We start from the raw sequence: 12,156 nt of genomic DNA on the forward strand, positions 1-12,156 counted from the left end.
TGGAGCCGTGCAGAGGCCAAAAGGTAAGCAAATAAATTCATAAAGGAAATTATTCCAGGTAAATCTTAGGTATTTCCAGAAATTTTTATGAATTGGAATCATAAAATATGCATCTTTCAGGTCAAAATTAGCCATCAAACATTCTCTTGATATTAATTTTAAAATTGTTCTATAATCCTCCATTTTAAAATGAACAGTTTCTATGAAATTATTTAAATGCTTTAAATTAAGGATAAATCTCATTTTACCATTTTTTTTGGGTACAAGAAAAATTCTTGATAAAAACTGGCCCTCCTCCTCAGCACACTGCTGGATAGCGCCCGTTGATAAAAGGTCATTCACAGCCTTCTGTACCTCAAGTTTATTTTCAGATAAATGATTATTGGAGGGCTTTGAAGATTGAGTTGGTGTAGAGATAAATGGAATTTTGTATCCGGAGATCGTCTCAAGGATAAAAGGATCGGAGGTGATTTTGGCCCAAGCATGTACGAAATACTTTAACCTACCCGCAGTAGGACTCACCTTTATTTCTTCTGTGTCTGAGCATTTTGAGCTGGAGGGAGTTGGTTCCCTGATCGGGATCGAGTTGTGATTTGATTGTGATTGTTTGCAGCTGATGATTTGTTGAAGTGACGTCTGTAGCCCGTCTGACTGGAGCTGATCCTTGAAGCAGACGGGCTTCTCCAGTTTAAAGAGTTTTTAGGTCGATTTGAATCTCTTCGTGGAGTTTGATTTTTTAAAGACAAGCTTGTTTTTTCAACAGCTAAGGCATTCTTAATTCTTTTAGCAAGGTCGATGCCAAAAAGAAATTCATCTGTGGGTGAATCTTCAAGAACAGACTTCCTTTTTCCATCAACACATGAGTACAATTGTGCACGTCTGGACTTGGACAACTGGAAAAACAGGTCACACATCATGCTGCTGGAGTCACAAAGAAGCTTTAAAAGCTGTTCCTTATCTACCGGTTCCTCTTCATCATTCAAAATATTGCAGATGGCTGTACCAATAGCCACTAAACTACGGCCACACACATCCTGATGATTAGCAAAAAATTTATCACGAGATTTAGCCGTTTTATGTAAAAGAGGGAGTAATTCCGGATTGAGAGTTGGTGCAATTAGAGGACAGTTTCCTTTGTTAGGATAAGTTTCAATCATTTTAGACTTATCTTCTTTGTTCATGCCTGAAGCTAATAAATCTTTCCAGCATGACGCTAGTTCAGGGTGCAAAACAAAGCATTTATCCTTTAAAAGTCTCTTCTCCGAGCCCAGGATTTGGAGCACCGATTCACTGAGGGTGGGAACTTCAGAACCCTTCGTCTCCTGCAACTCCACTGACGCCTTCAAGTTTTTATCTGAGGCATTTTCCATTTCAATATCAGATTTACTACTCTGATCTTGGTCGTCAACATCTGAGTCTGCAAGAGCAAAAGATCTAGGTCAAAACAAGCTATCATTTTCCTGACGCAATTTTTTTTTTTTTTTTTTTTTTTTTTTTTTTTAATGTTTGCCCAGTCAAAGGTACAACAACTTATTAACATAAGATTTGTTGCCCAAGGTACAACAAAAAATGTTGCCCAATAACAATCAAAAATTGATTAGTTAAGTATTTTAGTATTTACCCTCAGATGAACAGTTAACAACAGAGTCAATGACTAAATTAGATGACATTTCCAGATCATTTAATTAAATGCTGGTATATATATTTTTTTAATTATTTAGGTATTTTAATATTTTAATATTTACCCTCAGATGAAGAATTATCAACAGAATCGTCGACTAAATTTGATGACATTTCCTGATCAATTAAATGCTGATATTTTTTTAATTTTTTTTGGAGTATCTCCAAATGAGAATTGTTTTCCAATTTACGTTTATTCATTTTTATCAATGAACAAGCAACAAATTAGTGTTTTACTTCTGATATCTGATAGATTATAATATTTGATTTTTTTTTTTTTTGAAGAGAAATCAAAAAACGATGTTACTTGAAACGCACAAAAAACGTAATGAAGGGTAAATAAACCAGTTGTTATGGATACACTTACTTAATTTTATTTTATGGTTGAACTATGTGGTAATGAATAAGCGCACAAAGGCGGTACTACACAGTGATCTCGAGAACGAAACTTGAAATATAATTTGATTTTTAATTCGAAGGCATTAAAATAAATAAACCGCAAAATAATATTTTAGAATAATTGTGTTCCGGTATTAATAAATGGTAAGTAATCAGGTGGTCTAAATTGGAACTACTGAAAAGCGGTCCACTAGCTGTTTAATAGCACAAATTTTTATCACCAGGTGGCAGGATTTATCTGATTTGAATTTGAATATTTTCATTGGCCTTAAAAAATGGTACGTACACGTACTCTCATCTAGCAGTCGAAATTGTAACTACTGAATTCGGGCCTTCTTCTGATTTTAATTAGTACGAATTATTATCGCCAGTTGGCAAGTTGCAACTCCCAGTTATCAATAGTACACTGTAAAATACATTCACTGAAAAGTTTAATATACCATTAAGAATGCTTTTATATGTACTCAACGTAATACACCTTGCAAAAATAACGCGAATTTTTAGAGCGTAAACCAAATATGGAGGAAATCAGACTGGAATAAAAAAATGAGCATAGGAGGAGAAAGATCTTGTACTGAATTATCACATCAAAAAATGTATAAAGTAACCGGTTATTCTTTTGAACGTAGTCCACAGACATACACAACTCATGCACGTCACGGTCATATTAAAAACGAAAAAATTGTTAACAAAACATTACTCTAAAAACAGTGTAGATTTAAAGCTCGAACCTCCGATAAATGGGTACGGAACCCTTAACTCCCCATTAATTACCATAAACGATACAAAAAAAATCAAATTCAGTTCTTCCGTTTAGGAACTACGATGCCACAGACAGAGAGACGGACAGACAGACAGACACACACACACACACAGATAGCGGTCAAACTTATAACATCCCTTTACACCCCAAGATTTCTTGGAAATCTGGATATGTTGTAAAGCACGTCGAAATAATATTTCATGGAGTTAGTATTTACAGGTTTTGGCAACCTTTTGTAAGCGAACCAGGCTTGGTACAAAAATTTATGTAAATATTGAAATAAAGAGTACCAAAGAGTAGGTAATAAAAGAAAAAAATAACAAGAACGACAAAACAATAATGTTTGTTTCTTTGTTGTCTTTGTATAATGTGGATGATGAAGTTTTTAGATCTGAAAAGTAATGACAATTAGCAATTAATTAATTAAAGCATATTATTTTTATGCCATGTATATATGAAATATATTATACCATGTATATATGAAATATACATAGTATATTAAGTTTAGTCCCAAGTTTGTAACGCTTAAAAATAATGATGCTAGGAAAAAAATTTTGTCATAGCTGTTCATAAAATCATCTAATTAGTCCATTTCCGGTTGCCCGTCCGTCGTCCGTCCGTCCGTCTGTGGACACGATAACTCAAAAACGAAAAAAGATATCGAGCTGAAATTTTTACAGCGTACTCAGGACGTAAAAAGTGAGGTCAAGTTCGTAAATGAGCATCATAGGTCAATTGGGTCTTGGGTCCGTAGGACCCATCTTGTAAACCGTTAGAGATAGAACAAAAGTTTAAGTGTAAAAATGTCCCTTATCAAAAATTAAACAACTTTTGTTTGAAACATTTTTTCGTAAACATCACTGTTTACCCATGAGGGCGCCAATTAGGCGGAAATTTTATAATATGTACTATACTTGATTATCAGTTATGTATGTGTCACATGTTTGTATGTGTAATGTGATAAAGAAATCAACACTGACTATGCATGGTATTTCATCAATTAACTCAGTCAATTGTTTGTTTTCACTTGTTATATTATACAGATAGCATTGTGTCTATTGGGTTTGTGTTATGATGTTTAATATCATAGGGTACTATACGACTTTAATAAATATCATTTTCTAGGATTTTTATTAGAAGAATAAAATTACGTGTCTCAACACTTATTGTTATCATTAAGAATGTTTGAGCATGGTAGTGGGGGCACAAATTTAAAAAATATATATTTTCAATTTTGATGATAAATTATATTATAACTTGACGATATAAGACGAAAAGTAAGAATAAAATTTTTCGATATCTGGAGTAATTTTCAAAATATCGAAAATGAAAAATTTTGTTTAATTATTAAGCTCTCGATATTTCGAAAACCAAGGCACATTATTCCTATTTTTCGTCTACATTCATGCAGTTATAACAAAATTCATCTTCAAAGTTGAAAATAAGATAAAAATAATTTCAACCCTAAATCTACCCTGCTCTTACATCCTTTATATGGATGAAGACACTTTTCTATGCCAATGCTTATATGTTTACTTTCTATTAATTTGTTTTTATTCATTCCAAGTGAAAATTATCAAAAACTATCAAAATATGTCGTTTTTGAGATTCCTCCATAATAGCCAATGCAAATTGGATCACAATTTAGGTAATTTTGGTCACAAAATCCTGACGCTTTAACGAATCGACTGCAGAAAACCGCATTCAAATCCTGTCTTTTTAAATTTTTCAAACTTTGACTGTGTTTAATGTTTCGTTTCCGCGACAAGCATAACTGGTTGTATTATTAGTTACCGAATCTAACTCGGTATGCATGCCATTGGAATTATGGCTTAGCCTGACTAAATTATTGTAATTATCGGAATAGTTTCAGACAATTTAGTATGCATTTATAAAATCTGAATGAATTAAATTATCGATATTTCGTTTTGTTATCGTTACCATCTGGTATTATATACAGTCAGTAAGTGAGGTCGTAGTTCGTAACACAAGCCGAACATAGGATATAGAATTATGCTGTGAATTTTACATAGAATTGAAAAGTAAATGTGGTAGATAAAGAAATCCCATGAGTATTTTAATTCATATGATGATTGACAACGTGTCTTATTTATTATTTACAGTATATAAATAAATTATTCGTTATGATTCAATAGACAATGAATGTAAAAGTGAATTGATTCAATATCCATTTTAGTCTAGTCTATCTATTTTGAGCACAATGTTAAATTTTCGTAACCGAGATACATCAAACCAATACATGTAGTAGTTATTATGAGTCTATAGCTAACAGCTGTTGTTACACAGTTTATTTTCTGTAATTCTGCAAAATATTTTTCATTACAACGCACGCATTACTATCAGCCAAATTCATTTTCAAGAGCGGGTTTTTTTCAATTGTCTACGCATATGTTCTACTGACTTAGTACTCTAGCATCATCCGGATAACCGTAAAAAAATGCGACGAAAAAATTTCCATCAATAACTAAGACCTCATTAATAATTTAAATATAAACCAGAAATAAATATACCAGATATAAAAAAAATTGAGGAAGTAATTAATATATTTCAAAATGTTTAACAACCAATTTTTCGACCGATATTTCGCATGTTACCGATCAATTAATCAAGCGCAAAATATCCGCACATATTCAGGCAACTATTGATAAAAATTTTAAGCAAATCCCAACTTTTAGACCAATTTCTTATAGGCAACGGTTTACATTATATTCAATTTTCTCGGCAATTTTAAAAAATAGTGCAAAACAATTTTAATTCTGGTGTCGAACTACTATTATAGCTACACAATAAAATTTTTAAAACTTTTCTTAATAAAATCCTTAATGAGTTTTTCAATTTATTTTTCAAAATTGAATAAAATGAAAATTTAATAAATCAGATTTGTAACCAGAATAAATTTTTATCGAATATAAAGTACCATGAATTTATATTTTATAAAATCATATTTTATAAAAATTCGTATTGTTATTTTTTATAATATGATTGTAAAGTTGTGAATCGTTTTAAAGAATACGAGCACAACTAAAATATTTGTAATATTATTTTTTTTAGTCTAGTTTAATATATGCATTATAGTTACTGTGTTAGTAACCTGAAGTTCAATCTGACAAGTTGATTTGTTGTAAACCATACATATTTTTTACTTTATTATATTTATAAAATTAATATTAATATATTAAGTATTGCGATCGAAAAAAAAATCGATATCGGAGTTTCAACGGAAATACACGTTTTGAGGGTCCCTGATTCCAAAAAAGAAGTTTTTAAAAATTATTGCGACCATCGGTATGTCGGTAAGTCTGTTACCAAGCTGGAGCCTTCAATTTTCAACCGATTTTTCACAAACTCGGTACATAGGTTCAATTTGGTCATAATTCCAGACGATTTTACATTTTTTCCCTAGCCCTTTTTTCAAGGGTACTTCCCTCTAGGCCAAAACAGGATTTTTGGGGTTTTCTCAAAAACGGGTGTAACGATTTCGATTAAACTTGGCACAAGGCTAGACCGTAAGGTGTTCCTAGGATTACTATAAGCCACTTATCCGGGAAAATTCGAGAAGGCCCACACCCTAGGGAAAACCCTTCCTAATACAGGAAAATTGTAAGATCGAGCGAGCACGCCGAAGGCGGGTGAACCTCGATCATAATTATATTGATAGTTTCGTTCGAATAATCCTCGCCTTATTATGAAAAACCAATTAACCCAAAATCAATAAAATGAAGAATTATGTATGTGTACCCTGCATGTTGCTGCCGCAGAAGAAATAAATAGTTGCCAGCTCCGTTCATAAGGCAAATTACTTTGTAAAAAAGATTACCATGCTATAGTCTTCACCTGCCTTGTCTCCATTTATCCCCTCTACAATAATATCACTTGCAATGTACACAATACCAACTTTAAAGACGATTCTATCCTTCAAACCTAATTGTCCTCGTAAACACCCTCGTAAATGTCATCTATTGCCAGTGAGACGGCCTTCGGCCATAAGCTACCTGCGCTCACAATTTGGTGTAAGTACTAGCTAAGAATCTTAAATGGAGCTATATGTATATTAGCTCACTAAGAAACAGCTCGATGTCATAAAAACAATTTCGCGGGATTTCCCAGGAAGAAAAACAGTAAAGGGAGAAGGCTGAAAATCGGTATATAGTCGGATCAGAGAAAAAATTGCCCTCTTTTATGCGAACTATTATATTTTCGCGGTTTTTATGGAAAAACCTACACAGCCTCTCCAAATTGAGCTTGAAAAGTGATTAAAATCTTTGTATAGGTTCAGTATGGGTCAAAATTGCTCTAAGAGGCAGTAATTGAGTCTCTTAATACCCGTTTATAACTTCCCAGACGAAGTTAATGTAATGGGGCCGATTTTGAAAATCTCATATTTCCGTTTTACATATTTCCGTGATTTCAAGGCCTTAATATCCGAATCAAACCTTTTCAATGTGATATCTATGCGTGTGTGTGTGTGTGTGTGTGTGTGTGTGTGTGTGTGTGTGTGTGTGTGTGTGTGTGTGTGTGTGTGTGTAAATATGACTTTAATGGTATACCTCGGCTATTAATTTTTTTTTCTAAATTTAAATTTTAATAATATTTAATTTATAATACAAATTTACAAATAATATTTGACTTTCTATCTCTATAGCGTAGTTTTTATGTATAAATGAAGAGTTGATATTTTCCGTTGGACAAATGCCAAAAATAAATTAGTCTTATTGAAAAAAATAAAGAATAAAATTGTATATTTCATAAGCCGTTTGTCCTTTTAAATTCTATCATTGAATAAGTACATAGGAGTTTTTGTAGACGCGTGAACCGAGACGACATAAAAATATGTAAGCGAGAAATGAGACTAAAATCAGCATCCTGTAGTTCTATTCCCTATTGAATGTTTATTTGTGAAAACGGTAAAATCTTCCACTAACCATACCTTTTTTCATGGTGTCTGTCTTCATTTGTCATTTGTCACACGGTTACGTAACTTTTCACGTTACCAAATATGAAAAAAAAAAATACATGGCAAACTAAATATTTAAAAATTAGCATTGCAGAATGAGAAATTGTTAACTGGCAATAATAATGAACACCCTTCCTATTCTTGTAGCGCCATGTAAATAAAAATAGCCATTTAGTGATCACTATTCAACCAGTTCACACAGTTCACCTGAAAGAGCGTTTTTTGTTCGCGAACTACAGAAACCTATTGATTAGCCAATTTATACAGGGTGTCGCAGAATAATGTTTAAGAGGGGCTGAAAAATTTTGATCATTTTTACATTTGTTATCTTAAATCTCCTGCAAAATAATCGTGTCGATTCGTGTGATTTTTCACCGTTCGATAATTGTCAAATTGTTCACTTGCATCATAAAAGGGTGATAAGCTCAAGCGCTATTATGCAAAAGTAAATTATTTGTATAAGAGCATCATAGTGTTTGTACAACACTTCATTTTTAGAAAAAAAAACTGTGAGCATGCTAAAAACTGCGTACATTTACAACATCCGGTTAATAGGTCAAATATGTCATTAATGGGTCAAACCTTTAATATAACCCCTAACAATCTTCTCAAATACCTACGTGCCGGGAGGAGGGGCATGCACAATCCTATCGGTTCCTACTCCAATCAAAAGAAAATACACAGAAAAACACCTGTTTAGATAAAAACTTTAGGCGTCTGGATTGCTGGAAAAATGTAATGCTACATATGTTGTTGCTAAAATATTTCAACTACCTTTGATTACCTCCTACACTTTGTAAAAAATTCGAATTTGTAGAAATATTTCCAAAAATATATGTGAAAGATTCTCGACGAATAAAAATGATATAAAATCCTTGAGAATTTTTGAAAATCAAATGTGTGGCTTTTTTATTTATTAATAATGTAAACTGACATTCAAAACATCCACTTTCTATATAGGATATTTCAACAATTACCTCAGTTTATTGTTTTTTTTCGTTTGCTCCTATTCAGTTCAGTTCCGTTCCGCAAACCCGACACAATTTTAATGAAAATCATCCCAACGAATATGTTTCTAAAAAAATGGGCAAACTAATTTTTTTCCATAAAATTCATAGTGTATACCTCTTAAATGATAAAATAACATCTCTATATATTATAAATGTGAAAGTAAGGATGTTTGTTTGTTAGTTTATTTGTTACGCTTTCACACAAAAACTAGCGAATGGTTTTTATTGAAACTGTACAGCAATATAGCTCATTCATCAGAATAACACATGAGCTATAAATTATAAAGATAAAAATATTTAAAAAAAAGATAAAAAATTTAATCTGACATTTACTATTTTAAATTTCTCAGAAATCTTTAATTTATGGTTCAAAATGATGATCACAGATGGAGCAGATATATGATTATCATTTTGTACGATAAATCAAAAATTTCTGTAAAAATTAAAAATAGTAAATGTCAAACAATTCATGGCCACCTTTTATAATATAGTAAATAAATGATGATTTTTTTACAACTTAAAACATAGAAAACTGCATATTTTTTAGCTGCGTAAAACAATCCCTTCAAGTGTTGTGGAAGGCGTGGTGGAAGAGGTAGAGGCTATACAGCTTTGGTTTTTACTTGTAAGCCCAGTAAAGCAGGCGGGTATAAAGCTAGTAATATATAAAATAACATTTATCGTAGATGTAAATCATTTATCTTGTTCCAGATAATCGATTTAAAAAATTTAATATTTTAGGCAAAAAAACATAAATAAATACATAATTAAAACAAAAAAATCATTTTAAATTTATATCACGAATTAAAATCATTTATAGTCACACTGTATTTAGTAAATAACATGAAATTTAGTTTGGAATTAAATAACCAAAAGCTTTGGTTTTACTTTGTATGTAGCTCCATGGAGGTATGTATATTCCAAAGCATAATAATGGATAAAAGCTGCTTTGAAATAAACACAGCTTTGGTTACATATGTATGTAGAACTATAACTAGCTATGTGTGTGTAAAAATGAACGTATAGAAATACACATATGAAATATTTGGTCAAAATGTAAACATTTTAGATGAAATGATATAGTATAGATACATAAAAGGCTTATAAACTTGTGATAGGATAAAATAAAAGTGATAAGATCATTCGATCACAAATCATCATTCTCTTCGTTTAGACAAAACGAAACGCTCGATCTGCGTAAACTTGAAAAATTATTTTTTAGCAAAGTACAAAATAAATATTACCTAGTAAGTACCTGGATGACCGAGCTTTACTTTTTTTAGTTAAAAAAGCTTGCTGAACAGATTTATAACCTTGAACTGAGTGATGATTCGAGTAAAACAGCAGTTAAAAATAAAATTAAGGACTTTTCGCTACGGTCGTCACTCAGTGATATGTACTCAATGGAAAGCTTGACAATGTTCAGTAAACTATATCGCTATGAACAGGGTGCATTTTATTTAAATCAATGTGGACGGGATGAGAGGAGATTATTTGCGAGTTTTAGATTTGATACCTTTAGGTGGGAAATCCAAAAAACTAATAGCGAAAGAATATGTGTGTTGTGTAGAGCGATTGAGCATTTGCTAGAGGAGTTCCCAGGCACCGCTGGCGACTATCGAAATGTGTTAATCAACTTGAACATTAAATCTGCTATTGATATACTCAATACCCACGATACTTTATTAATTAAATATATTGTCAAATATTTAAAATATATTTTAGAAAAAAGAAAAATAAATGTTATGACATGTTCTTGTGCTTACGTATGAAGCAGCTTCTTTAATTAACAATTATTTTAAATCGTTCTCTTCTATTTTTATTTCTTAATGTTTATTTATTTATTTAGTACTTTTTTTTTTCTATGCCCTTTTTCAAAGAATTGATTTTAATTTATTATTTAATTTAATAGTATTTTTTTGTATACAAATAGTGATTATATTGTTTTTGATTTTATATTATGTCAAATTAATAAATAATAATAATAATAGTAATAGTTAAAAAGGCACAACTTTGTCAATAATAATTACTGTTTTTCCTGAAAACACGAATAAAACCACATTTTATAAAAATACCTAGCTAGATCAACCCAAAAACCCCCTGCAAACTAATGTTCATTAGTTAAAGGCTATGGACAATTGAATGGGGCCAACTTTATGTCGATTTCAACGATATGTCATAGGCCAAATTATGATAAGTAGTTTAGAAGCTAGTAGGGAACAGACGAAAGTACCTACATTTTAAATAATTTTGTGGATATAATTTTGCGATAAAGTTATAATTTTGCAATGACTTTATGTTCTCTAGCGTCAGGTATCAAATCAAAAGGCGTAATTGGCAGTTTTCAAAAATATATATATTGTTTTACTTTATCGCAAAATTGTAATCACAAAATATGGACCACCTATATTTAAATGAGACAATCCATGATATGACAAAAAAATCAATGTATGACGCCTTAGACCGCTCGGCGACTTAGGCTCTGAAAAATATATATTGTTATACTTAAGCACGAAATTATAACCGCAAAATATGTTAAGATGTACATATACTTTCGTCTGTTCCCTCATAGCTTCTAAACTACTTTTCATAATTTGACAATTGAGGTATCGTTAAAAGCGTTTGATCGTATGCTGGTTATAGACTATGTGCTGATTATAGACCTTTTTTCTGTTGAATGTTAGAGGTTCTCCGACTGAAATGAAGATTTTACTTATCATAACAATGTCAGATGACTTAATCTTTTCTTGTTTACATACTTTTAAGAGCGTGATATTGCAGCCGTCAGGATTTTAGTTTTTGAACTTAATTTTTTGTATAGACCTTTTCATCATGTCATACGCGCAAGTGCAGAATTTATTTTTTCGTACTGACAGCAATAAATAGGACTAAGATAGAAGATATTTGTTATTCATTTTATCACATTGGTTAAAAATCATTTAGTACGAAACAAATGTGAATCGTGATTTTAAAATGAAAAGCCCTATTGAGTACAGCTTTTTTTAGGTTAATGATTAATTTGATTTTGTATTTCAAATGAATATAATAAGCGATAATGTGATAATCAAAGATCAATTGATAAGCAAAGTAGATATTCATTCGCTCATGTGTAATATTGATGTGGAATTAATTCTAAGGAGATGCAAATTTTTTCATGCCTCGAGTTATTAAGGTTGTTAAACCAAACTACATATAGAAAAAATGTCTTATATACGAAGAGCAACATCAAAACTAAAAAAAACTTATATAGATTCTCTTTAAAATATAATTAAAACTGTTAATGAAAAGAATATCATGATGTGATCATTAGACTAAAGCTTTTCATATAA

At 31.2% G+C, this 12,156-nt stretch overlaps 1 protein-coding gene across 1 annotated transcript; it reads right to left on the reverse strand.

Annotated features, from left to right (window-relative positions):
• Nucleotides 1-331: 331 nt before the first annotated feature.
• Nucleotides 332-1,881, reverse strand: LOC123290696. The gene is made up of 2 exons (XM_044870962.1): nucleotides 1,746-1,881; nucleotides 332-1,417 (listed from the first exon to the last, which is right to left on the reverse strand). The coding sequence occupies exons 1-2, from the start codon at nucleotides 1,879-1,881 to the stop codon at nucleotides 525-527; spliced, it is 1,029 nt and encodes a 342-aa protein (XP_044726897.1). The 3' UTR covers nucleotides 332-524.
• Nucleotides 1,882-12,156: the final 10,275 nt, after the last annotated feature.

Source organism: Chrysoperla carnea, chromosome 1, assembly GCF_905475395.1.
Source record: "Chrysoperla carnea chromosome 1, inChrCarn1.1, whole genome shotgun sequence".
Lineage (NCBI taxonomy): Eukaryota > Metazoa > Arthropoda > Insecta > Neuroptera > Chrysopidae > Chrysoperla > Chrysoperla carnea.

Bases quoted from the DNA above. Each gene is read 5' to 3' on its own strand.
- LOC123290696 (XM_044870962.1), bottom strand. From the start codon at position 1,881: ATGAATAAACGTAAATTGGAAAACAATTCTCATTTGGAGATACTCCAA. The intron at 1,418-1,745 runs GTAAATATTAAA...TTGCTCTTGCAG, and splicing joins TGATAATTCTTCATCTGAGG to ACTCAGATGTTGACGACCAA.